Here is a 26,416-nt window from a genome sequence, read left to right on the forward strand (position 1 = left end):
GATTATAGCCTTCACTGGGATAAATGAGAATCTTTTTAAAGAAATTTTATCTCTATCTAGAATCTGAGGTGAATAGAAAATAACTCGAATGGAATTCAATCCCTATTTTCGAGGTCGCATAGGAGTAAAAAGTTGATGATAATAATTATCGCCAGGTCAAGAGAGAAAATGGCGCAAATCGAGTCCATTGGCCTCGAGAAGTTATAATTATGTGGCCCGTATTTACATAGCTCTCCTCGCGAAAGAGTTGACAGTTTATTGAAGGCGAGTGTTCCATCCAGCAGCGGATCCGTCGTCGCCGACGACCAGAGGCGTATTAATCACTTAGAAGATGAAATTCCGTGCGCGCGCGGAAAAAAAACCGGCACATGAAGCAAATTAGGCATAATTACGGCGGCACGACGCAGCTACCCGCGGTCGTATACGGATAGTTAGGATTCCATCTACAAATGACGCGCGGTCATCATTAATTCCGTTTTGTTTTAATACACGAGGCTGCGACCTCCGGCCCTTAATCAGGTTTTCTCCCGGAGACCGGCAATTTATTGATATTATTTCTCGCAGTCATACAATATGCAAAGATGAGTGAAGAGGTACGACAAGAAATGGCGTAAGTTGATTACTCGGCGACTGTAATTGTGCAGGCCAGCAGAAAACGCATAACCAAATCAACAGTAGTCTGTCTAAAAACCTTTCATCATTTTGAGTCATGTAAGCCAAGTCAAACAGAATCGACTGTCAGTACAGGGGGTATTAGCAGAAACGCAGCATCGGTAAATATTCCAAATTGATTAGAGTTACGAAGAAATGAAAAAACTTCCAACACTTATCCCCGCGTCCTTCGATTTATAATTCATGAACCTTTTTTCCCTAACGGTATTTCGATATGCCGACTTAATTCCGGTAGTTGGAACTAGAGGGTGTCCGGGGGGGGGGGGGGTAAAGATGCGATATCATATTTCGAACCACTGCGGAAGCTAATGAGTCATTAAAAAATACCGTCTTTAAGACTAATTTCAACACAAAGATTTTAGAAGTCGATCGAGTGGAGCAAATATTGGGGCCTTTTGAAGCGAGAAGGGTCAATGCGACTCAAAAACATTCAAACATATTCATTTTGAGTCATGCAGACCCTTCTCATTTCAAAAGGCTATGACATATGTTCCACTCGATCGACTTTTTAAATCTTTAAATTTGAAAATACACAATTTTGTTTAAAAATACTAAGCAGAGCATTGACAAAGATCCATCATAGATTTGGAGAGCTCTGGTGAGTTCTCTACAAAATTGTGTAAAATCTTCAATTTTTAAAGATTTAATTTCATAAGAGTAAATACACAGATAAACTCATTTCGAATCTTAGTGTTAGAATTCACCTCTTAAGATGGCAAGTTTTCAATCTTGCCACTCATTACTTTCTCCGATAGTTAGAAATATTCTAAATATGGCATTTTCTCCTGGACACTGTTTAGAGCGAAAGTCCGACCAATACCCGGTGGGGGTGAATACCTAGCTAGTAATACTCGATAATACGGAACTGTCGGCACCGGTTTAAAGAAGCTGCAATAATCGAAAATTAATAATCTGTCGAACGCATCGTGCGCCGCTCGTCGAACGATCGCCGGTTTGTCTTTGGCGGCAAACGTTGTGTTGACCCGACGAGCGAAATAGCCATCAACTCGTCATCGACGAGAGCTAAATTAGCGGCGCAGAGAAAACAGCGCGACGAACTATTGACTAAAGATACAGGTGCTGGACGCTGAATAAATATGACGATCATATCAGTGGTCCGGTCGGTCGCCCTAATCAACTCATTTGTTCATTACCCCCGGGCCCGCGTCCGGACTGCGCCGATGCCGTCTATATTAAAAGCAACTGCCGACGGCTGATTTTTTACTTATCGAGAATCGCGACGTCCAATATGGCCGAACGAACGAATGGACATATCGTTTGACCAAACGAAGCTTTACATTCTCCAGATGCGTCGTCGTTGCTGCGCGATAATAGCCGAATAACTAACAGCAACATTAAACGGTCAGCAGTCGTTTTAGACTAATTCGGACTACGTCATTCGTTAGGCTTCTCCGCTGACGTTATCAACGGCTAGTCACGTTTCATAACTTTTTTCCCGCGACGCAACCCGACGACGACGAAAGATCAAAGTTTGTCGTTCCGTCGATATACGTACACACGTATTAAACTAATTAACCAGACATGAAACGCTCTCGAGATTTCGCAATAATCGATGCGAGTGACGTCAAATTCGGAACACTGATGACATTTACCGGCTAATAAATTCAAACAAAGACTTCTCAAAAATATATGAAGTAAACCTTGCTTAGCTCTGATAAACCAGGACAGGGGAAATAAGTCATATCATATCATCATCTTTATTTACCTTTACAATTTCAGTTACATATAATTAAAAATTCATAAAGATTAGTCTTTATGAATTTTTGATATAATGTAAAATCATTATTACCGGTAAGAGACTGATATACATGAATACATATTTCAATATATGTTTGAGTAAAGGATCAGAGAAATAAGACTAGGAGTCAGAAAATAATTTCATTTTTTTCGGAGTTACCAGTAGTCATGAGTTGACCATGTCATAGTTTGGCAAGGTTTATGGTTCAAATCATTTTAATTTCAATAAATCTCAGAAGAAAGCACGGTTTATAAATATTTTCATAAACAAAGCCGACATAAAAACTGTCAGTTCTTATCACACACATATTGTTTGTCTGAAACGTCCATCGTCTGATCAAGGAACGACCTTCAATTATCAAGGTAAATGCTGAAACCGTTATCAGGAGATTAAGCCTTTCAGAGGTTGCTTGTTATACATACATATATACATATAAACGTTCTTTAACCAGTGTCACAAGTCATTACTAACGAAATATACGACTTAAAAGTCGTTTTGGCGCCGCGTGGCAGTCGCGTAGGTCTTACAGGATGCTTGCTTGTATATACGACGACGATGACGATGTCTGAAGTGATTACGGCTAACCCGGTCCTGTAATTGTGTTTAGCAATGGTGAACCGAGATTCCAGTATTCATTAACTCCTATGAGACAGTACTAACCCGTCGATAAAAATGTGCTTATTGCCTCCTGAGTGTTGGAGATACTTTATCACACGGCGCGGCGTAGGGACACAAAGGCTATTATACACTAGCTGAAACCCTCATGACACGACTTCACAATTATTCCATGCTAACAATTCACATAGTAATCAGCTCGTATAATGTATAATTCTCAATTGACGATGAGACCTGCAGCTGATTTATTATTACTTATTATATATAGCTGACTCCTCCTCGGTTCGGTGCCGCTCGAATTTATTTGGTAAAACTTTCAATTTCCTCAATTCTTGGTATACTGAAATATTTACAGTAGTCCTAATGCTGATCCCTGATTCTCAACCCAGTGAAATCATTACTGCTGTCCTTTTGTCTCCCAGTTCCCTGATTGTCAATATTTACAGCAGTCCAAACGCTACCGAGTTCCCTGATTGTCAACTCAGTAAAATATCTACTGCTGTCCTTTTGTCTCCCAGTTCCCTGATTGTCAATATTTACAGCAGTCCCAACACGCTATCGAGTTCCCTGATTCTCAACTCACTGAAATATTTACTGCAGTCCCAACGCTACCGAGTTCCCTGATTCTCAACTCAGTGAAATATTTACAGCAGTCCCAATGCTACCGAGTTCCCTGATTCTCAAATCAGTGAAATATTTACAGCAGTCTCAACGCTACCGAGTTCCCTGATTCTCAAATCAGTGAAATATTTACAGCAGTCTCAACACTATCGAGTTCCCTGATTCTCAACTCAGTGAAATATTTACAGCAGTCTCAACGCTACCGAGTTCCCTGATTCTCAATATTTACAGCAGTCCCAACGCTACCGAGTTCCCTGATTCTCAACTCAGTGAAATATTTACAGCAGTCCCAACCCTACCGAGTTCCCTGATTCTCAATATTTACAGCAGTCTCAACGCTACCGAGTTCCCTGATTCTCAATATTTACAGCAGTCTCAACGCTACCGAGTTCCCGGATCATCAACTGTGCATAATCATTTTTCCTAATTTTCAGCAGCGTCTATACCTCAGTTAAACAAGTAATCAACCGCACGTACAATGGAGACTCAGTAATATTCATTCTCATGTCCAGAATATACTTCGGGAACTCGGGAATAAAAACGGTGAGCGATTCGTCTTACGCCGGTGAATGAGATCATTAATAATAACTGTTATTGCCCTTGGATCGTACAATGACTTCCACGACTCTCGATAATTATACACCTTCCTCTAGTGATTATACCTTAGTTATGAAATTTATCAAAATTAGTCAAGATTTATGACGATCGAAGGCTCGTTATTAGCGCCGGATAAACGTGACCCGCACAATTGAGGGCGTAAACAGTTATACAAATACTCGGCTTCTTTGTGTGCGGCGCTTATAAACCTTATAAACCAGAATCATTACGAAAATCTTCATCTACATCTTATAGAAGTTTGAGAAATCCTTTCCACCGCTAAATCTACCTTAATTATAATACATTTAATGCTTCTGCATGTAAGCCTATGTTTATAGGTCACGATCACACGGAGACGATTTGGCCCCGGGTCAAACTGGCGCGGATCAGACCCGAGTCAAATTTGGCTCGGGCTAAATTAGAGAGCGCATTCACGAGTAAACCATACGCTTGTTATGCTGTGGCAAGTGAGGTGAATCACCTCCAGGGGCCAGTTGCTCAAAAGTTGGTTAAAGATAACCAGTCGATAGATACCTGAGTAACAATGAACTTTTAATTGTCACTATGTCAACTATCCACTGGTTAACTCTAACCAACCTTTGAGCAACTGGCCCCAGAACCAGTAAGCTATTCACAAGCAATAATTTTACCTGGGCTAGAATTCGTCTCGGGCCTGGTCCGACATTGGTCTAATCAGGCACGCTCCTACGATCATGGCTATAGTCTACCATACGCTGCCAATAACATTTACTTGTTTTTCCTAAGCTTAAGACAGCGAGATCAGCAATGAGTTCACATGACTCCCAGCCTGCACTGTCCTCATATATATTACAGTAATTGCCTTTCCATAAAGAAGAGTCCATCGCTCGCAGAAGAGCATTCTATTTCTACGAAGTCAGAGATTTCGAGATACAATTCAACGAAATTGATAGTTGAGCAAGGATTATAGCAACGTTATGCTAACCCACAGAAAATCATCTTCTAGTACATCGATATGTAATACATCGATATATAGTACATCGATATATAGTGCATCGATATGTAATATGTAGAATGTTGAGAGCTTTGACCAGTAAGACAGTATAAATACAAGAGAAAAAGACTTTAAGCGTTCATTACCATTTCGTCATACATTATTCATATCGCCTGAAAATTCTTAATGACATAAAATGTTACAAATTGTCGTCGAGTTTATCAGGGGACTGGGGTCATCTGTATGGCGATAACTTTCAGATTAAAAACACATATTTTATCACAACTAATCCAACGTAACTCATTTGTATGGTAATAGCAGTCGCTCCCTGTGGCTCAAATAGCAATTTACTTTGAAAATTAGTCGTGTAACGCTTGCACTGTCACGACGACGTATAATTGGTGAATATTTTCACCCGGTTCAGTAATGCACTAATGTGCCCGACTGTTTGTTGTGTGAGGCTGTTTGTTGTGTGAGACTGTTTGTTTTGTGAGGCTGTTTGTTGTGAAAGTCTGTTTGTTGTGTGAGGCTGTTTGTTGTGAAAGGCTGTTTGTTGTGTGAGGCTATTTGTTGTGTGAGGCTGTTTGTTGTGAGGCTGTTTGTTGTGAAAGGCTGTTTGTTGTGAAAGACTGTTTGTTGTGTGAGGCTGTTTGTTGTGTGAGGCTGTTTGTTGCGTGAGGCTGTTTGTTGTGTGAGGCTGTTTGTTGTGTGAGGCTTTTTGTTGTGTAAGACTGTTTGTTTTATTGTGTAGGACTCTTTTAACGCTATTGCAGGGTAGCTCATTAGAAATCATTCTCTGGTACGAGTCCATTAGAAGTGGATCTGGTAAGTCGGTTTGGGCAGGGTCCAAACACATAGAAATGGCTGAGCTATGTGGGTTTGGACTGGACCCAGTCACACAAACGTGGCTCTGGCGTGCGGATTTGGACTGGATCCAGTCACATAGAAGTGGCTGTGGCATATAGGTTTGGACTATATCCAGTCACACAGAAATGGCTGAGGCAAGTGGGTTTTGGACTGGACCCAGTCACACAGAAATGGCTGAGGCAAGTGGGTTTGGACTGGACCCAGTCACACAGAAATGGCTGAGGCAAGTGGGTTTGGACTGGACCCAGTCACATAGAAGTAGCTGTGGCATATAGGTTTGGACTATATCCAGTCACACAGAAATGAATGAGGCAAGTGGGTTTTGGACTGGACCCAGTCACACAGAAATGGCTGAGGCAAGTGGGTTTTGGACTGGACCCAGTCACACAGAAATGGCTGAGGCAAGTGGGTTTGGACTGGGTCCAATCACACAAACATAGCTGAGGCAAGTGGGTTTGGACTATATCCAGTCACAGAGAAATGGCTGAGGCAAGTGGGATTGGACTGGATGCAGTCTAACTGTGTCATGTTAGTCAGGACTGGAACCAGTCGCATAAAAGTGGCTGTGGCAAGTGTGTTTGGACCCAGTCACACATATTTTTAGACTAAAAACTAAACTCAATTCATTTAACTGTAATAATAAAGATTTGTGTTATTATCTAATACTTACCTAGTTTTGAAGCTAATTCGTCGATATCTGATAAAACGTCTGGAATGCGATCAGCGTTGACGACGATGCGTTCGATTTCGCCGACTTTAAAACCGAAATCAGTTTCATCTAAAACGATCGTAAACGTCTCGTAACCGAAACTACGACGTTCGGTTCCGATTCTCGCGAACTCCGCGCATCTCGCTCTGTCGACGTACGCCGTCAAATTCTCGCCGGATTCGACGGGCACTTTCAAAATCGTCGAAATAATCGCGAGAATCTCCGATTCTTCGTCCGATTCGTCGTACCGCGACGTCAACGAGTCCCGCTCGACCCCGACCTGGTTCGGAACGTGTTTACACTGCCATCTATTATCGCGTTTTCGCAGCCAACAATCGGCCAGAGTGAGCGCGTAACGATCGTTGTCGTAGTAATCATCGTAGAATTTTTCGGCGGCCAGGAACTCGGCTCCGATCGCGAGGATTTTATTCTCGCTGTCGTCGTTAACGATGAATTTACGTTCTAATTCAATCTGTTGGACTCGTGGTTGAGGGGTGACTTCAGCCATCTGAAAAAATAACAGCAAAAATATTCATTTCAATATTCATATATTCGACCTATTATGAACTATGAACAGATGAGCTTTTAGAACTAAGATGATGTTAGATTGGTCTTAGATTAAGTCCTGCTTGTGCAACTGGCCTCCAGGGGCCACAGTTGCACAGTCATGACAAGTCAGTCAAGTCCAAAAGTGGTCTTAAAGTGGTTGTTAGATCGAGTATAGTACAGAGTTGGTCTTAGACCAGTCTTAAATCTAAGCCATGACTATGAATGCTGGCCTGCAGTAGATTATGCTGAGTTGGTCGGTTCAAAGGAGGGCTTTTCTGTTGTAGTATGGATGGAGTCAATAGTTTTTCATGAACTATGGATCTATCAGGAGTTTGCAGTTTTTAAATCTCCTTCCATGAGAAACTCTTGACTTACTCAGTACTGGTCAACTGGTAAACCACCGATACCATGCCAAGGGCAATACTTAGATTAAGACCGATCTAAGACCATCTTAGCTCAATAGCTTATCTAACTTAACTAAGACATACGACCATTTTTGGCTTAAGTCATAAATGTGCAACAGGTTTCATTAATAGGAAAATTCTACCACAATTTATTTCAACAAAGCTTCGATTTCTCTTCAGTATCTAGTCAACTCGACAGTCCAAACTCTAGCGAGTGCTCAGATTCTGAACTCAGTGAAATATCTATAGTCCCAGTCCTTGTCAGTAGTAGTCTGAGTAAACATAGTCCAGTTTACTGCCATTTGAAGAAATCAAACTTTTACTGATTACTCTTTATATACAGAGATATAACGACAAAAAGTCACAAACTGCTGTGATTTAATGTTTGAGAAATGAATGACTGTGGACAGTGATTGAGGTCTGATGGAACACATCTCCGCTGCTGCTGCTGCTGCTGCAGCTGCCACTGCTGCTGCTGGTGCACGCCGATTATTCATTTTTTAAGACGTCTGATTACTGGATATTGTGTGTCGTGTTTCCGTTGGTCAACAATAAAGTTTCATCTCGGCGGCAATCACCGGACATTAGCATTCATAGCTCGTACTCAGTGATAACTAGGCAGTAGTCAGTAATTGATCGGGCGTATTTATTAAAACGACAGATATATTGCATTTTATACGGATTTCACAGAGTCCGGCGACACTGTCGTTACTCTCGTGGGAACGCTAGGTCAAGGTCGTCGCTCGGAAGACGAAATCCGAATGGATTATACATACTTTTCATTGTATTGTGTTGTAGTCATTTGGTGAAAGCGTGAGTTCGTTTCGAAAATGGCAAACAACACCGTTTGACAAGTACAACACAAGTAGCTCTTGATACTGGCTGTAGTTCGTGCAGTGTTCTCGCTGAGGATCGCATTTCACAAAAAAACATCATGCCTCTAATTCTTGTTAAAAACGAAATTACCCTCATATGAATAGTGGGGCTTAACATACTCAGTTTTCATAAGCTTTGATTAAAATGTAAAATTTGCATGTCGTATATTTCGGTTAAGAGCTTCAACAAGTGGGTTCACAGACCTGAATAGTGGGTTCATCAGTTCAACAGTGGGTTTATAGAGCTGAATACAGTGGGTTCATCAGGCTGGATACAGTGGGTTCATCAGGCTGGATACAGCGGGTTCATCAGGCTCGATACAGTGGGTTTATAGAGCTGGGGATAAAGTGGGTTCACAAGGCTGGATACAGTGGGTTCAAAGAGCTGGATACAGTTCCACAGTCGAATGATGATTTTATTTTAGGTTTGAAACATTGGAGGAAAATGAACTGATCTACTCATCTCTGAAGTCAAATGTAACAAGTGGATAGTTTATGTAAAATCCAAAACTAAAAAATACGAGTCCAAAATGTTTCTTTGAGCGAGTAGTTTACTCAACATTTCGAATATATCCTAATATTCTATAAATGGTAATAAACTACGAGCTAAAAGAAACATTTCAGACTTAATCTTTCATTCTAAGTTTGGGATTTTGTACGTATAATCATTACAACACATACTCAACATGTTCCATCAGAGGTTCTCAAAATATGTCTCTAGGGTTCAAATATTGAAAATGAACTTATTCTAACTTTATTTCAAAGTCCGACTTAACGAACCGCTGTAGAACGAGATTAACAGAACACCAGACAACTAAATCCGATCCACGCAGAACGGCTGAAGAGACATTCATTCAATCACTGTCTCGCCGATCAATCTCGCCTGATTTTTTTTTCTTTTTAACGAAACCGATAAAACATTCTCAATTTCTCTCTGTTTCTCTTCTCCCTCTTTCTCTAAAACCGAATCATGCAATAATTGCTTTCTTTCTCATCAGTTTCGAGACATGAATACATTTTCTCCGCAGCTAAACGAACGACGAGTCTCTCATTTACCAACAGTCCATAATAAGCCGCTCTTGTTAGAAAATACGTCGGCACATTAACGGCGCGGACAATTTCACGAAATTATCCCATGTATTCAAGTCTTGTCCGTGACATGTGTTTAATATCAGAGAGAAAATATTCCCATGGAAATCTCTTGGCGCGCGGCGCGTACGTCGTCGTCGAAGGAAGACGGCTAATTGGCCGAGCCCGTTAGCCCGGGCCTGCGTAATGTCGTCTAATGATCAGCGGATAATTACGGTCTAACAGTCGAAGTCGCGATCGTCATTAACTCTGAAACGTTTCGAGTGGCTCGCCCCGAATTGCAGGATTAGTCGAAAGACGAAAAACCACGGTCAATAGACGTTTTTTACGATGACGATGTTAAGATCGAGTTTGCGACTCTGTGTGTGTGTGTGTAATTGAAGCAATTAAATAAAGGCAAAGATGATTGATATCGAGCTAAGAATTAATGATAGCTAAAGCTTCGCGAAGATTGTTGATTTTAGCTTCAATTCTGACAAAGGAAAGAAAATGAAGCGACTGTTTTCGGTACATGTTTCATCCAACAGTAGAATAACCCTGTACAGACGTGGAGAATAGATTAAATCACCCAAACCCACTAAAGAAAGTTAAAATCCACCACAAATTTAAAAGATTGAAATCTTAATTCATTCATCAACTATCAATATCTAAAATCAAAACGCACAGCATTTCAGAATGTTGCTAACGTTTTAATTTTCGTAATTTTGACTTACTTTCTTCATCAACAAATTTCGTTTTTATTATTCTTAATCTTCTAGACTTGAATATAGTCAGATTTTAACATCACTAACTAAAAAACAATTATGTCTTTATTTCATAAAAAGGTCACAAAAACCTTATTAATATCCACCACATTTTTACCAAATCACAGTCACTGAATATCTTCATTAGAACGTTCACAATCTATGGTTTCTTTTCACGCAAAATTCAGTGATTACAAATACCGAATATACTAACGACATAAAAAGCTTAGTCATCGAGAAGTGCTCAGCTCCCTGTTTACCTGTGGAACATTGTGCAGGTGTGCCCTATTAGAAATTGTGCTCCATATGAATTTTTAAGTCATTCAAGGCCATTCATGTAATATGTATGTATTGATAGGATGGGAGCATAATCTATAGAGAATCCAACCATAATAACGAAGAAGTAATATGAAGTACGAATATGTTTCCTTGAGCTTCCTTGAGTTGAGCTTCCTTGAGTTGAGCTTTCCTTGAGTTTATTCGAAGTCTCGACTATATCCTTATAGCCATCCTGAATTATTTCTGAAAATGACTATTAGAATATTGTCGAAACATCAAATAAACTTCTAGAGTCATAGAAACATTTTTTGACTTCGTGCTAGTTTTTGTTAAACCCTGGGCCCGGTTTTATAGACTGGTATTACCTTTAACCCGCGGGGCTAACTCGACTCATTTTCAATTGAGTTCGTCCCTGGGTTTAAGGTAATACCAGTCGATAAAACCCGACCCTGGGATTCTCTGTAGATTATCGTCAGAACCCGGATGGCTGTAGTGTTTTATCAATAGTTATGATAGGAGAATGTATGTACTTCCCGTGAAAAGCCCCTGATATAATGTAATATAATATTTAAAAAATATTAATATAGATAAATTATCAAAAATACTAGTAATATATTATAGTAGCCTATATATATATATATATATGATATTTAATAATATCTATATATATGTATATATATATATATATACGGAGTAGTATTAATGTGCGTTTCATTATCAACCAATCAGGAATATTGATTTTTTAGAATATTTTCATGCACACCTAAAACACTTATTATAAACAGCTGGTATGAAGTGTAGAATTATTACCTGATGCCGGTTAAATTATTTTTGATACCACGCGTTCTGGAGTGGTATGCGCCGGGTTTCAACAGGCCATGTGTCTGTTAATTGTTATGCGTGTTATAACAGTTTTTTTTTGTTGAAATAATTTTCCCCGATCAGGTGACATCGAGTGTTTTTGTATAACCGGTTAAGCTCGGCTCTGACGCCAGCGACAACAGAATCATTAAACAATTTTTGAAAACCACGATTCGAATCAGGTTCAGAGCTAAAACGATACGCCGAACTCAGTTCCACAGTTCTGAGTTCTCGAAGTTAACTCATTAACTAATTATAACTCAAGAGTGAACTCTAACTCTAACAGTGGAACCTGAACTTCCTAAAACAACAGTGAAGAATGAATATAAAACCCAGCTGGGGGCTAGTTGCACAGTCGTGACTTAAGTCCATATCTCAAAACTCTGCTCATTCGTTCGCTTATATTCAGGTTTTTTTTTTCCGATTCTATCAGAAAAATGAAGGCATTTTAAATGTTTCTGTTATTGATTGAAAAGTAAGTAATACGTGCACGACGCGCGGCGCGGATGATGGGCGTGTATCGATTGCACAACATCAGGGGTCATTAGGCCCGCAGGGGTAATTATCAATGCATCAAACTTTTACACGTCGAAATATATCATAACAAATTGAGGCAGATATTTCAGTACTTTGCAAAGAACAATGCCTACGAGCAATCAATAATATGACGTTCTAATAATACAACATAATATATATACACGCTATTATAAAATCATTGTTTTCTTTATGAGTTTTTTTTTAGTCATAGAATTCTCTTTGATAGACACATGGGTGTGACTGAAACTAGCTAGTTAGCTAGTCGGTTTTATTTTGCGGCATAAACAAAAACCGGCATCATCAGCTCTAGGGCGCTATGCTGCGTTTCAGTTTTAAAAGCCTGTCGAATAACGTGCCCTCTCCTGACCGCCATCGCGATAACAGTGAAATCTCAATATTGACTAGTAGAATTATCAAATATATATTAATAAATCCAAAAATGCTCTCTACTCCACGCATTCAGTAGTAGAGTATATCTCCATTTACATATTACACTTAAACAAACTGCTCTGATGCGAAAAATCATTTTACGCAATTCACCATCTGTAGTCTATAAATACACGCGGAACAGAGTATGAAAATTTCAAAAAGGTAGATAATCACGGCCGGGCGTAGGTAAAGCCTGTTAGCGCTAGCCGTGGTTAGTAAACTGTGGTTAGGTATAAATGGGCCTAGAAAAACGCTGTTAGCTAACCACTGTCTTTCTGTGCCCTGTTGTTCTAAGTTGGTTAGCCTAACAGGGTTTTCCCGCACAGGCCCCAGGGTGCTGTGGTTCTGGGACGACAGTTCCACGGTTCTGAGTTAGCATTTGACTGCGAGTTCTCTATTCATAGAAAATGAACTAATCACGAGTGAACTCACAACTGTGGAACTGGATCCCATGAACTTTCTACGTTTAGTTTTTTTTTCAAACAAAAGCATCCTACTACTATATTCAGCAACTAATCAATTCATAAACGTAAGGATTATCAGCGTGATAATCTGACAGAAAGTTCCTTCTTAGAATCTCATCTCATAAAATCTAAACTATATATACATAAATATATTCAGTGTTGATATTCGTACCTAAATACTAGACTATAGTTTAATGAGCTGCGGTATATGTATGTATGCATATCGTACACACAATGCACTCGACAAAATAAAATCGGCTTAGGATAAAAATTGAATGAGTCTGAAAATAAAAACGCCGCGTAAAAGCTAGAAATACGCCCGGCGATCATACACAAAGTTACGCAATGAATTAATGATAACAGAAAGAAGATATGACACCATTGACTTATTCATTAAATTTATTTGATTTATTTTATCTCGAAAGTTCCATCGTCGTCGGTGTCGTACGACTGATGGATGCGTTACCTTCACGCGCCTCCAGGCGTCTGGTATTAATTCGACTTTGTACTAAAACATCAGTAATAATTGACTATATTTTCGCGCGTCACTCGTCGGGAGAGAAAGGGATATTGAAAGTATTAAGACATCACAAACGTAACCGGCGACGACGCGACGAGATGCGAGTTAAATTCGTGACATTTAGCGTTTCATCTCAGCGCGAAAAATACCGGCGAAAAACAAACACATAAAGCCGTCAATAATAGAAAGGTGCGAAGAAATCGAACTGAAATCAATAGAATTTACACGTCTGAATTTATTGAAGAGAATTAAAACCTTCTATTTTACTAGTTTTAAGTAGATATTCTAATAGAAAATGATGTTTACAGAAATAAGTGTAGTCAATTTGAAAAGTTTTTGATTGGTCTAGAGCTGGTCACCTGATATAACCGAAGCTTGTGATTGGTCTAGAGCCAGTCACCTGATATAACCGTAGCTTGTGATTGGTCTAGAGCCAGTCACCTGACGAAATGTAGCTTGCATTTGGTCTAGATGTGGTCACCTGATTTAAACTAACAGTCCATACCAAAGGTTCCAATGTTTTACTAACCCTTACTTTTGATTGGTCTAGATCTGGTCACCTGATATAATCGTAGCTTGTGATTGGTCTAGAGCTGGTCACCTGATTCAAAAAAAGTCCATACCAAGGGTTCCAATGTTTTACTAACCCTAACATGTGATTGGTCTAAAGCTGATCACCTGATATAAACAGGTCGCCATAAGGCAGTAAGTTCAAATATGAGCCCAGAGACAAAACTTTGGAAATGAACTAATTTAAATCGGAGTTAACTCCAACCCACAACTGTTGAACTGGGTCCTGGCCCTTCAATTTCACTGCAGGGACAAATTTAGGGGCTGGTCTGGGGCTCCAGACCCCTCCATTCAGGTGACCCTCTTAGTCAAGATAGAAATAACTTAAACCTGCAAATTTGAAACTCATGGCTGTGACGTGGCTGCTTTATATGAAAAATGCCTTTTCCTTCTTTTGGACCCCGGGGGTTCAAATTTCCCAGACTGACCCCTGCACTGGGAAGGTGGAAGAGAAAACAACGCACCCTAACTGACGCATTTGACTCATTTCTGGTGCGCCATTTTGCGTCTGTCGGCGATGTTCATCATAACCCCGAGTCATCGTGTCACAGCTCAGAAGCTCGTCAATCTAATTACTCAATCGTTATTTGCCCCCCTTAAATTGCGCGGCGTTCGATGTTAATAATAAAACTGATCTACGGCAGTTCGAGATTAATTAGTGTGTATGAAAATAATCCATCTCGCATCGTTGAACGCCGTTGTGTAAACACCGCCACCGCCCGCGTGCGCGCCAACGCTCGCTTGCCGTTCTTTAATCTACCCTCGGCATCCATTGCGTTCGACGACTACCGCGATTTTAAAACGCAAATAATTTCTATTCGCGCGTAAATGAATTTCTAGCAGAAACGGTTTTAATTTCGTTGCTCGTTAATCGGCGATGAACTTTATCATCTTTTTGACTTATCGACGTTCACAATAGATTTGACTTCGCGTGGTTCATCGTCGACGCGTGTTTGCGTCCGACAAATTGCGAAAGTTTCGTCGAAAATATTTTACGTAAATGAGCAAATGAAACTAATTCCGTTTATGACTCGAGGCTGTGTTTATCTAAATTTCATTTTACGGCGATGAGTTTAATTGCAACGTCGACTGCTTCTTCTGTGAATCAAAATTTCGCAGCAATCATCGAGAGTAGTAGAAATAAATGTCTGCTTCATACGATGAACTAATTTTCATTATGGACTGTTTTCATTATGAAAAAAAACCCTGATAACAAGTTCAGTATTCCCAAAAATGACTATCAAAATATAGTCGAAACGTCTAATAAACTACTAGCTCAAGGAACACAGTATTCCTGAAGATGACTATCAAAATATAGTCGAAACGTCTAATAAACTACTAGCTCAAGGAACACAGTATTCCTGAAGATGATTATTAAGATATAGTTGAAACTTCAAATCAACCACATTAGCTCGAGGAAATATTTTTTTGTTAATATTGTGGGATTCTCTATAGAAAGCCCTGATAACAATCAGCACTTTTTATCATTTAAGAAATGAAACTTAAGCTCGCTTATGTACAGGGGCTGGTTGCATAGTCAAGGCTTAGACTTAAGATCAGTCTAAGACCAACTTAGTTCTATAGCCAGTCGAACAACTTGAGACCAGTCTAAGATCATCCTAGCTAGCCAATCTAACAACTTAAGACGAGTCTAAGCTCATTCTATAGCCAAGCTGGTTCTATAGCCAATCTAACAACTTAACACCAGTCTAAGACCATCTTATGGTAAAATTTCAGGGATGAAATCTAATTCAACTTCAATCTGTTGTCAGATTGACAACAATCATTGATGTCAGATTGACTGAACTTTATTGTCATACCAGGTAAAAAGATGACAACCAGAGACAATGGATGAAAAAAATTCAAATGATCTCGTATCGAAAGCTTTTTCGATATCGCTGTTCTTTCTTTCAACAGATATATGAGTCATTGATAGTCCATTAGATCTCTCACAGGCAATACGAATGCCCTTGGATATTAAAATAGCCGAACGTTCATCGGTTAATATGAGACGCGCGAACTTCGGCGAGAATAAATGTCATTGGAAATTCCGGCATGTCATAAGTTGCCACGAAACAGATAAGTCATGAAACTCTGTGTGTGTTAAAGCGATTACGGTTTCGTTTCGTAATTCTCGGGTAATCACGTGACCCGCGTACTAATCTTACAACCGATGACCTTATTAAAAGCGAAACCGGCATCGGCGTCGACGCACGATTCCTCCTCGATTCCGCGATACAACAATCATTACTGATTCACGGCGACCGTCCGCAGGTATTTGATGAAATTTACTCGCGACTTTTATATGATATGAGAGAAACTCGCGTCGGTGGCATGCCTCGCATTCGAAAACCGGTAAAATCTATCGAACCCGCCGTCGTCGTTAATTCTAGCGGTAACTTCATTTCGGCCAGTAGAAAGCCGGCGGTAATTAAGGTAGCTCGTCGCGTCGATGTTTGGTTCAAACAAAACGATCAAACTTCAAGCCGCCGGTAATGAGAGGACAGTTTTTGTAGTCGTATATTTGATGCAAATGCAATCAGAGGTCGGATTCACCGTTGGTCGGAATTTCGCCGCCGGGAATTAGGCATACCGCGAGAAGCCGCGGTTAAAAAGCTCGCATCCCTCTTAAGAAGATTCAATCGAAAATCATCGCCACATCCCGACTACGCGCAATTAATGGGTTTCGCCATCGTTCGCAGTTTATCCGAGTACTTTCAGATCACTTCTCCCCGAAGCCCGACAGACTGCAAATCATGAAACTATCGCGCGGGCATCGACACTCATATTCATTCTTTTATATATATATATAACAAATAAAAACCCACTACGTATAGATTTAAGTTTTATAACCAAGAGTTTATTTTAACCCTTTCAGTGCTGACTAATCAATACCCTATAGTGCTGGAGATAATTTGAAAATTTTGAAAAATTCCATCCTAGTGTGTTGAATAACGGGAATACCACTATAGTGCGTCTACACCGCCGGTGTATCAATAGTTACTAATATTTCACTGTTTGACAGGTGCTGCCATTTTTCAAGAGAGATAACTACTAATTACTAATTAAATCAATACAATGCGGTGCGGTGTACTAGCAAAATCCATCACTGATTCGTACACCGCAGTGCGGTGTAGATGCACTGAAAGGATTAATGAAAATTCTAAAATGATACAATGTTTCAAACTGTCACTAGAGATCATCTTCAGTTCCAAACGTTGCGTCATTTTGAATTTTTGGTTAAATCAATTCTTGGATTTAAACTTTTAAATCTGTACATAGTGGCTTTTTTAACGCGCCGTAAAAACTGTTACAATAGTGTTTTTATACATTGCTACCTAGTATTAGTTATTTAAGAGGTTCTGTGTGAGTTGATGTGCACTATGTTATCAATATTGGCGTTTCAAAATAACAATTACAATTATGAATTTTGGAGTTTATTTTATAATTTAATATATTTCAATCTATTTTTGATTATTTTTGAGATGTGCCCTACGTCATCAATATGTCAGGGACTGTTAGCCAGTCAATTCAACTCAATTATCGATATATTCATATCCAAAATTGATCCTCAATATCATATAATTCATATCATATTAATAATTGTCGACGATATTAAGCAGTATACGTGTTATTTTTCAAGGCATCAATAAAACTTTCAAGATAGTTTTTTCATATCATCTTTCCTCTGTTCTGCATGTTTCAATACACCGGTTATTCAACTTTCATTCATTGTTAAATATCTATAATTAAATGTCTATTTTATTGGGTAATATTTTATATATCTGTAAATTGTCTTATGTTTTTGTCAATTTGTAAAGTCCGTTGAGATAACGGACCGTAAATAAATATTATTATTATTACTATTATTATTATAATATATTTCTTGCTAGTTCAACGATATCACGAGTCGATGACTCTGCAGTCGGCGGCGGCGACGATATCGGTTAAGAAACAGATTTCGCTTCGATTGCAAAATTCACCGGCGCTTTAGGATAAATAGAGAAAAGTTACTAATCACCAACGAATGATATATAGTTCATTATCGTTATTGCCCGATACGCCTTAAATAATCGATCGTTCGTTCGTTCGTTTCGTTTTAACCACTTCGTGACATTTCATTTCAAACAACGTCGACAAAAGTTCACAAACTTTGACAAATCATATTGTTCGACGTGTGCGCAGGAGACACGTATTGATTGGATGATGCGCTAATTGTATAATACATATATATATATTCATATATATATATATATATATGTCACGTTCACCGAAGAGTTTGGATTTTATTCAAAGTTTTCCCTATTAATTTCAGCCACGGGCGAATTTTACTGCATAAAAATAATCATCAGTTTCATTGTGCGACGACAACGTGTTCAATCTATATCCCTACATTATTACTAGAAGCCCTGTTAAGAGTATATATATATATATATATATATATATATATATATATATATATATATATATATATATATATATATATATATATATATATATATATATATATACATATATACTTTAAGTAACATTAACTACTGAAAAACATTGTCCCTCAAGAATTAACAGTAATGCATTTTATCATTCTATATATGACAGACGTTTCTGACTATTGTATAAGTTCTGATGTATTTAGAGTTCATGAATTTAGTTCTACTTGTTAAAGATCAAAAATTGCAGACTCAAAACCATTAGTGCATTAACAGTCAGGGACTCGGTTGAACAGTGCAAGCTTAGATCTAAGACCAGTCTTACCTTCATTTTGGTTCTATATCCAATCTAACAACTTAAGACCAGTCTAAGCTCATTTTGGTTCTATAACCAATCTAACAACTAAAGACCAGTCTAAGCTCATTTTGGTTCTATAACCAATCTAACAACTAAAGACCAGTATAAGTTCATTTTGGTTCTATAACCAATCTAACAACTAAAGACCAGTCTAAGCTTATTTTGGTTCTATAACCAATCTAACAACTTAAGACCAGTCTAAGCTTATTTTGGTTCTATAACCAATCTAACAACTAAAGACCAGTATAAGTTCATTTTGGTTCTATAACCAATCTAACAACTAAAGACCAGTATAAGTTCATTTTGGTTCTATAACCAATCTAACAACTAAAGACCAGTCTAAGCTTATTTTTTTACTATAACCAATCTAACAACTAAAGACCAGTCTAAGCTTATTTTGGTTCTATATCCAATCTAACAACTTAAGACCAGTCTAAACTTATTTTGGTTCTATATCCAATCTAACAACTTAAGACCAGTCTAAGATCATTTTAGTTCAATAGCCAATCTAAAAAATCTAAGACCAGGAAGGTTCATTTTGGTTCTATAACAAATCTAATATAAGTAAAGACCAATTTTGACTGCAGTCACAACTGTGCAACTGGACCAAGTTTTTTTTTGGCCTGGGGAAAATTGACCCAAAACAGGTGTGGGCCAGTTCGACCCCGGCTAAATAGTCTCGACAGTCAGATTATGGCTATAATCAGTATGCAGAATAGGTGAACGCTAAGTGAATTAGGAACACAGATTGTAGTGACGATGAAGCGAATGATACCGATGTTGCTCATTTGTGTGAATAAGGAATACAGATTGTAGTGAGGATGAAGCGAATGATACCGATGTTCCTCATTTGTCAATGTTTAATCGACGGCTGATGGTTTAATCGCGGTGATTAACATTCAACAGCAGACGAACATCGAGACATTAAAACCATCGCCGAGATTGACCACGATTCTCGACCGTAGATCAACGAGCGTTTCAGAGATTACGCGCGCCGTGCGAGCGATATCTCAAGAGACAAAGGAATTAATAATTTCATCCGTTATCTCGAGATCTTGTATCTCTTTCTTACGTTGATAATTTGCATATCAGTTTTTAGTAATCAGCTGTATTACGGCAGACAGCGCGCTTACCACGGAGATGATTACCCCGGTTAATCCCGGTTAATCAGGTGCCCCATACTCTGATTACCACGGTGCCCATTGCCCCAGTTAACTACATGCCCCATACTCTGATTACCACGGAGCCCATTGCCCCAGTTAACTACATGCCCCATACTCTGATTACCACGGTGCCCATTGCCCCCAGTTAACTACATGCCCCATACTCTGATTACCACGGTGCCCATTGCCCCAGTTAACTACATGCCCCATACTCTGATTACCACGGTGCCCATTGCCCCAGTTAACTACATGCCCCATACTCTGATTACCACGGTGCCCATTGCCCCAGTTAATCACATGCCCCATACTCTGATTACCACGGTGCCCATTGCCCCAGTTAACTACATGCCCAATACTCTGATTACCACGGTGCCCATTGCCCCAGTTAATCACATGCCCCATACTCTGATTACCACCGCGCTAGCTAATCGTGCGCCCCATACTTAGCTTACTCTGTCTCTGAGAAGATCTCTTGGTGCCACCAGATCAGAGGCGAGCACAGTCGACTAATCAAAGATTTATCATGTTCTCTTCAATAAGACATAAATCGTGAACCATATATTATGACTTATAGATATTGTCAATATTAACATCAGTAAATAATTCAGATAAAAATAGACTCTCCTAAATATCAATGAAATTGATGACGACAATGATATAAGTTCAGTTGTACTAAAATACTAGAAGTATTTCAGGTGGTTTCTACAGTCCCACCCTTCTTCAGTCTAAAAGACATTTTAGACTCAAGATGGGTGGCGAAATATTTCAAATAAACTTTTTAGTCTTTCAACAATCGCACGATTTTACATTTATTGTTTCATCACGGACATTGTGATCTTAATCATTCAACAAAAAGACTGAATCAGAAAGTGAAATGTTGAGTTTGACGAGTTCGGACCCTTTCTCAGAAAATCAAAGCAATTAAGCGCGATCATGTCGAACTTCACATAGACAGACAGAGAAAGGAAGTCAGAATCAATGCGTTATGTTTGATTATATTGATGAATATGTTTAATGTCACCCGCGGGATATAACTGATGTCCGCAATAACGCCACACTACGCTCCACGCACACGAGACGCACGACTCATAAATCTTTTTCAAGTTTGCGTTCGAACGAAGAGAACGGCTTCGTGATTAGTTCGAGGTCCTTTACGCCGCGACTAAGTCATCATTCAAACATTCGCTAATCATCTCACCCCTCAACCTCCCCTCCGCTCCCCCCCCCCGACAAAAATCTCAAGTAAATTCTTCCCGAAAAACGTTCGTCGATTATGTATTAACTTAGCATTCGACGCCGACCGAAAAATTCTGCATGAAATTCCTTAATAATTGCATTATCATAATGATTCAAATATAGGAAGATTTTCACAGACATGCAGAGTTGGGTCCAGGGGTGAAATCTAAGGTGAAATCTTTCTAATCTTTAAATGTCAAATTCATAAGAATAAGTTTTTGAAATTTCTGATAAAATTCAGCCTTTATTTTACAGAAAGTACGCCTTTCATCGGATATGTCGATATTGACGATCTATTTTTCATATAGAATTTTTACCGAATAAATGGGGAAAAAATACATTAAAAAATATGATAATATTGTGATGAAGGACTGCATTAAAGCAACAGTTTTAGCTTGTGTATGAGAAAGCAGTCCTTAGAAAAGAAAGATAATACAAACAAATAAATGGGTAGAATTGAATAGAAAAGGAATAAATGACATAATACATATTGATGTCAATTTGATGAAATTGAGCCTTTTTGACGTAAAATACCATTAAATAAACAGAGTAATCGATATTTCGAGGGTTTTACAAAGGTCCCGCTGAATCCTGCCCGACGTGTTCACTCAAACTGATTTTAACGCTTAATAGGATAATAGATATATTCAATAGCTTCAATAAAACCCGTATAATGCGAGTCATATGGCTTACTATAAACTAAACGAGGGAATAAGAGAAAGACCGGACTGAATCCTCGGAATCTATTTTCTTGATGAAATATAACGGAAAGAAGCGACGGCGTCATTGTTATTAGTTATGATTGTATGGAGACGAGCTTACTGACGATGACAAGGCGTAAGACTCGGGGTCGACTGATGACGAACCCCGTCGCTAATAACAATTCATATAAAACGCGCGCCCGAAAATAATCAAACAAATCAGACCTTCTAATCAACGAGAGTGATCGAGGTTAAATCCGCGGATTATCCGCGTCATTGTTGCGCGACCCGCGACCGGCGATAACCGACGCCCGCGTTCGTTTCGAAAACATCTCCGCGGATATCGACCCGCTAATTACGATTGCGATTTAAAAACGCGGGCCCCGGAATCTTGCGGGCGATTTGTTTACGATCGAACGAGCGCCGATGGACTTAAAACGCGACTAAACGCCAGTTTTCATGTTTCCCGACAATTCGCGACTGGCTATAAACTCGAGACGAATAACGCTTACTGGTATCAGTGATTCATAATACGGACAGAAATTAAAATCTCTAGATACAGATTCGCAAAAGTCACACACAATCCCGCGTCGCGAGACGAGATATAAAATAAGTATTGATTGCCACACAATAGATCTAATAACTAATGATATCTGATGCTTTCGAACGAACAATGAGATCTTCTCTGAAATCTGAATCCGGAATAAAAAAAACTGTCAAGGCATCACCTACATTTATATATACATTATGTATCTATATATGTCACTATTTATATATTCAAAGATGAAAGTCGTTGCTATAACCTGATCACATGGAGATGATCTAGCCCCGGTCAAACAGGCCCGCACCAGACTGGGGTCAAATTTGGCCCATGCTTAATTAGAGAGCGCGATTACGCGTAAATCACATACTCATTACTAAAATGCTATCAAAATGATGCTGTGGCAAGTGAGGTGAGTCACTTCCTGAATCAATTAGCATTCACGTGGAATAATTTGAGGAAAAAAAAATTATATTATATTCTAGAATTTCTAATGCTTATATTTGGCACGGGTCCGCTCCAACATTTCTAGTCAGGCTCAATTTGGCAAGTGATAAATTCGTACAGACCAATAGTTTGACCCGTTCTAAAATTTGGCTCGGGGCAAATATATATTTTTTATCGGACCAACTTTGACCAAAATGCTCGTGCGATCGCGGCTTTATTCAGTGAAATGATATCCTATATATACTGCGCGTGGCGTGTTGATTTTTCTGGCCATTGATTTCACGTACTTATCACTTATCACTTTGATAATCATCTTTTCTTGTCCAACATCAACCGCGCGAATTAATGAAAAAGATATTCCGATTTTCGCGCTCGTTCTATTTTTCCGCGTCGAACACAAAACCGTCGAACAATCGGTAAAAAAAAAAAATAATAATTCATCGTTTTATCCGTACAACGTTTCTCGAATATAATCAATTAATCTCGGTTTGGTTCCGAGCAAAACACGAACGAACACGAAAATATCAAACATCGGATATTAATTCTCGGAAGCTCGTTACGGAAGTTGTCGCGGCGTCCATTACTCAATGAGAGCGCGCCACAAAAAACTCACCGCGAAAAACAATCCGCTTTTATTAAGACGCTAAATGCAAATTGCCAGCACTACGAACATTGACCATCGACACAACACTATTTACGTTCTATAACATGCAGGTTCTTATTAGAAACTCTACTGTATCTAATGCTATTAGTCGGCGGACCCCTCGTCCCTTGTCACCCCCTAATGATGACTAGAATTAGGGAAAAGTCAAGAAATCAATGGAGAATCCTGGCTATTTTTCTGATTTTTTTAGTTAATCAACTAGCGGTCGTAGCTAATAATAATTAAACGTACTGTAGTTCCTTCTAAACGCATTTTATAGAGTCGGCCATCTTGGAACAAGGTCTGGTCAACACCCTGGTTTTCTGAGCTAGTCGTTGGAACTAAAAACCAGTGCTTAGTTCGGTCATAACATATTTCAGAGTCAGCCATCTTGGAAATAGGTCCGACCTACGGCGACTGTGCTCAATCACATGGTCCACCAGTTAGTTCCCATTAACTGACATTTGGTTTCGGTTAGATCACAAATAATAGTAAGACTGCAAGTGACTGAGTGAGAGTAAGACTGTTGGAGTGAGAGTAAGACTGTTAGGGTGAGAGTAAGACTGCTGGAGTGAGAGTAAGACTGTTGGAGTGAGAGTAAGACTGTAGGAGTGAGAGTAAGACTGCTGGAGTGAGAGTAAGACTGCTGGAGTGGGAGTAAGACTGTTGGAGTGAGAGTAAGACTGTTAGGGTGAGAGTAAGACTGCTGGAGTGAGAGTAAGACTGTTGGAGTGAGAGTAAGACTGTTGGAGTGAGAGTAAGACTGCTGGAGTGAGAGTAAGACTGTTGGAGTGAGAGTAAGACTGTAGGAGTGAGAGTAAGACTGCTGGAGTGAGAGTAAGACTGTAGGAGTGAGAGTAAGACTGCTGGAGTGAGAGTAAGACTGCTGGAGTGGGAGTAAGACTGTTGGAGTGAGAGTAAGACTGTTAGGGTGAGAGTAAGACTGTTGGAGTGAGAGTAAGACTGTTGGAGTGGGAGTAAGACTGTTGGAGTGAGAGTAAGACTGTTAGGGTGAGAGTAAGACTGCTGGAGTGAGAGTAAGACTGTTGGAGTGAGAGTAAGACTGCTGGAGTGAGAGTAAGACTGCTGGAGTGGGAGTAAGACTGTTGGAGTGAGAGTAAGACTGTTGGAGTGAGAGTAAGACTGTTAGGGTGAGAGTAAGACTGTTGGAGTGAGAGTAAGACTGTAGGAGTGAGAGTAAGACTGTTAGGGTGAGAGTAAGACTGTTGGAGTGAGAGTAAGACTGTTGGAGTGAGAGTAAGACTGTTGGAGTGAGAGTAAGACTGTTGGAGTGAGAGTAAGACTGTTGGAGTGAGAGTAAGACTGCTGGAGTGAGAGTAAGACTGTTGGAGTGAGAGTAAGACTGTAGGAGTGAGAGTAAGACTGCTGGAGTGAGAGTAAGACTGTAGGAGTGAGAGTAAGACTGCTGGAGTGAGAGTAAGACTGCTGGAGTGGGAGTAAGACTGTTGGAGTGAGAGTAAGACTGTTAGGGTGAGAGTAAGACTGTTGGAGTGAGAGTAAGACTGTTGGAGTGGGAGTAAGACTGTTGGAGTGAGAGTAAGACTGTTAGGGTGAGAGTAAGACTGCTGGAGTGAGAGTAAGACTGTTGGAGTGAGAGTAAGACTGCTGGAGTGAGAGTAAGACTGCTGGAGTGGGAGTAAGACTGTTGGAGTGAGAGTAAGACTGTTGGAGTGAGAGTAAGACTGTTAGGGTGAGAGTAAGACTGCTGGAGTGGGAGTAAGACTGTTGGAGTGAGAGTAAGACTGTTAGGGTGAGAGTAAGACTGTTGGAGTGAGAGTAAGACTGTTGGAGTGAGAGTAAGACTGTTGGAGTGAGAGTAAGACTGTTGGAGTGAGAGTAAGACTGTTGGAGTGAGAGTAAGACTGTAGGAGTGAGAGTAAGACTGCTGGAGTGAGAGTAAGACTGCTGGAGTGGGAGTAAGACTGTTGGAGTGAGAGTAAGACTGTTAGGGTGAGAGTAAGACTGTTGGAGTGAGAGTAAGACTGTTGGAGTGAGAGTAAGACTGTTGGAGTGAGAGTAAGACTGCTGGAGTGAGAGTAAGACTGTTGGAGCAGGAGCTGTACTGCTGGAGTGAGGGAGCTGAGAGTAAGACTGCTGGAGTGAGAGTAAGCCTGTTGGAGTGGGAGTAAGACTGTTGGAGCAGGAGCTGTACTGCTGGAGTGAGGGAGCTGAGAGTAAGACTGCTGGAGTGAGAGTAAGCCTGTTGGAGTGGGAGTAAGACTGTTGGAGCAGGAGCTGTACTGCTGGAGTGAGGGAGCTGAGAGTAAGACTGCTGTGTGAGAGTAAGACTGCTGGAGTGAGAGTAAGACTGTTGGAGTAAGAGTAAGACTGTTGGAGTGAGAGTAAAACTGTTGGAGTGAGGGAGCTGATAGTAAGACTGTTGGAGTGAGGGATGCTGCAGTATATGCTGCTAGTGGCCGAACAGACAGACAACAAGATGCTGAAACCAATAAAGAAAGACGAAACATTCGCTGCAAGTATAAATGACAACATAATAACTTGATCCTGGTTGATTATAGAACACCAAACATTTGACAGGAAGTTTCTGAGTAACGTGATACATCATCATATCGTGTAGCGACGAGCCTCAACCGCCAGATTTAAGACGTCCATTTATTTCGCCAGTCTTAATGACTCTCATTAAAGATGTTCTCATCATGTCGAGAGGGAAAGAGAGCGCGATGCTATAAGCCACACGGAGCTCCTCGCAACAAAAACCATCACTTATGCATTCAGTTTACAT

General features: G+C 39.8%; 1 protein-coding gene across 4 annotated transcripts in view; it reads right to left on the bottom strand.

Moving 5' to 3' along the window:
* Positions 1 to 26,416, bottom strand: part of LOC141902570 (thiamine-triphosphatase-like) — a 108,532-nt gene that overhangs the window by 65,308 nt on the left and 16,808 nt on the right. For all 4 annotated transcript variants that reach the window (XM_074790364.1, XM_074790363.1, XM_074790366.1 and 1 more), the window contains exon 3: positions 6,775 to 7,321. In XM_074790364.1, coding sequence (XP_074646465.1) covers positions 6,775 to 7,321 — 547 coding nt within the window. The remainder of the gene's footprint in view (positions 1 to 6,774; positions 7,322 to 26,416) is intronic.

The sequence above is a fragment of the Tubulanus polymorphus genome, chromosome 3 (genome assembly GCF_964204645.1).
Source record: "Tubulanus polymorphus chromosome 3, tnTubPoly1.2, whole genome shotgun sequence".
NCBI lineage: Eukaryota > Metazoa > Nemertea > Palaeonemertea > Tubulaniformes > Tubulanidae > Tubulanus > Tubulanus polymorphus.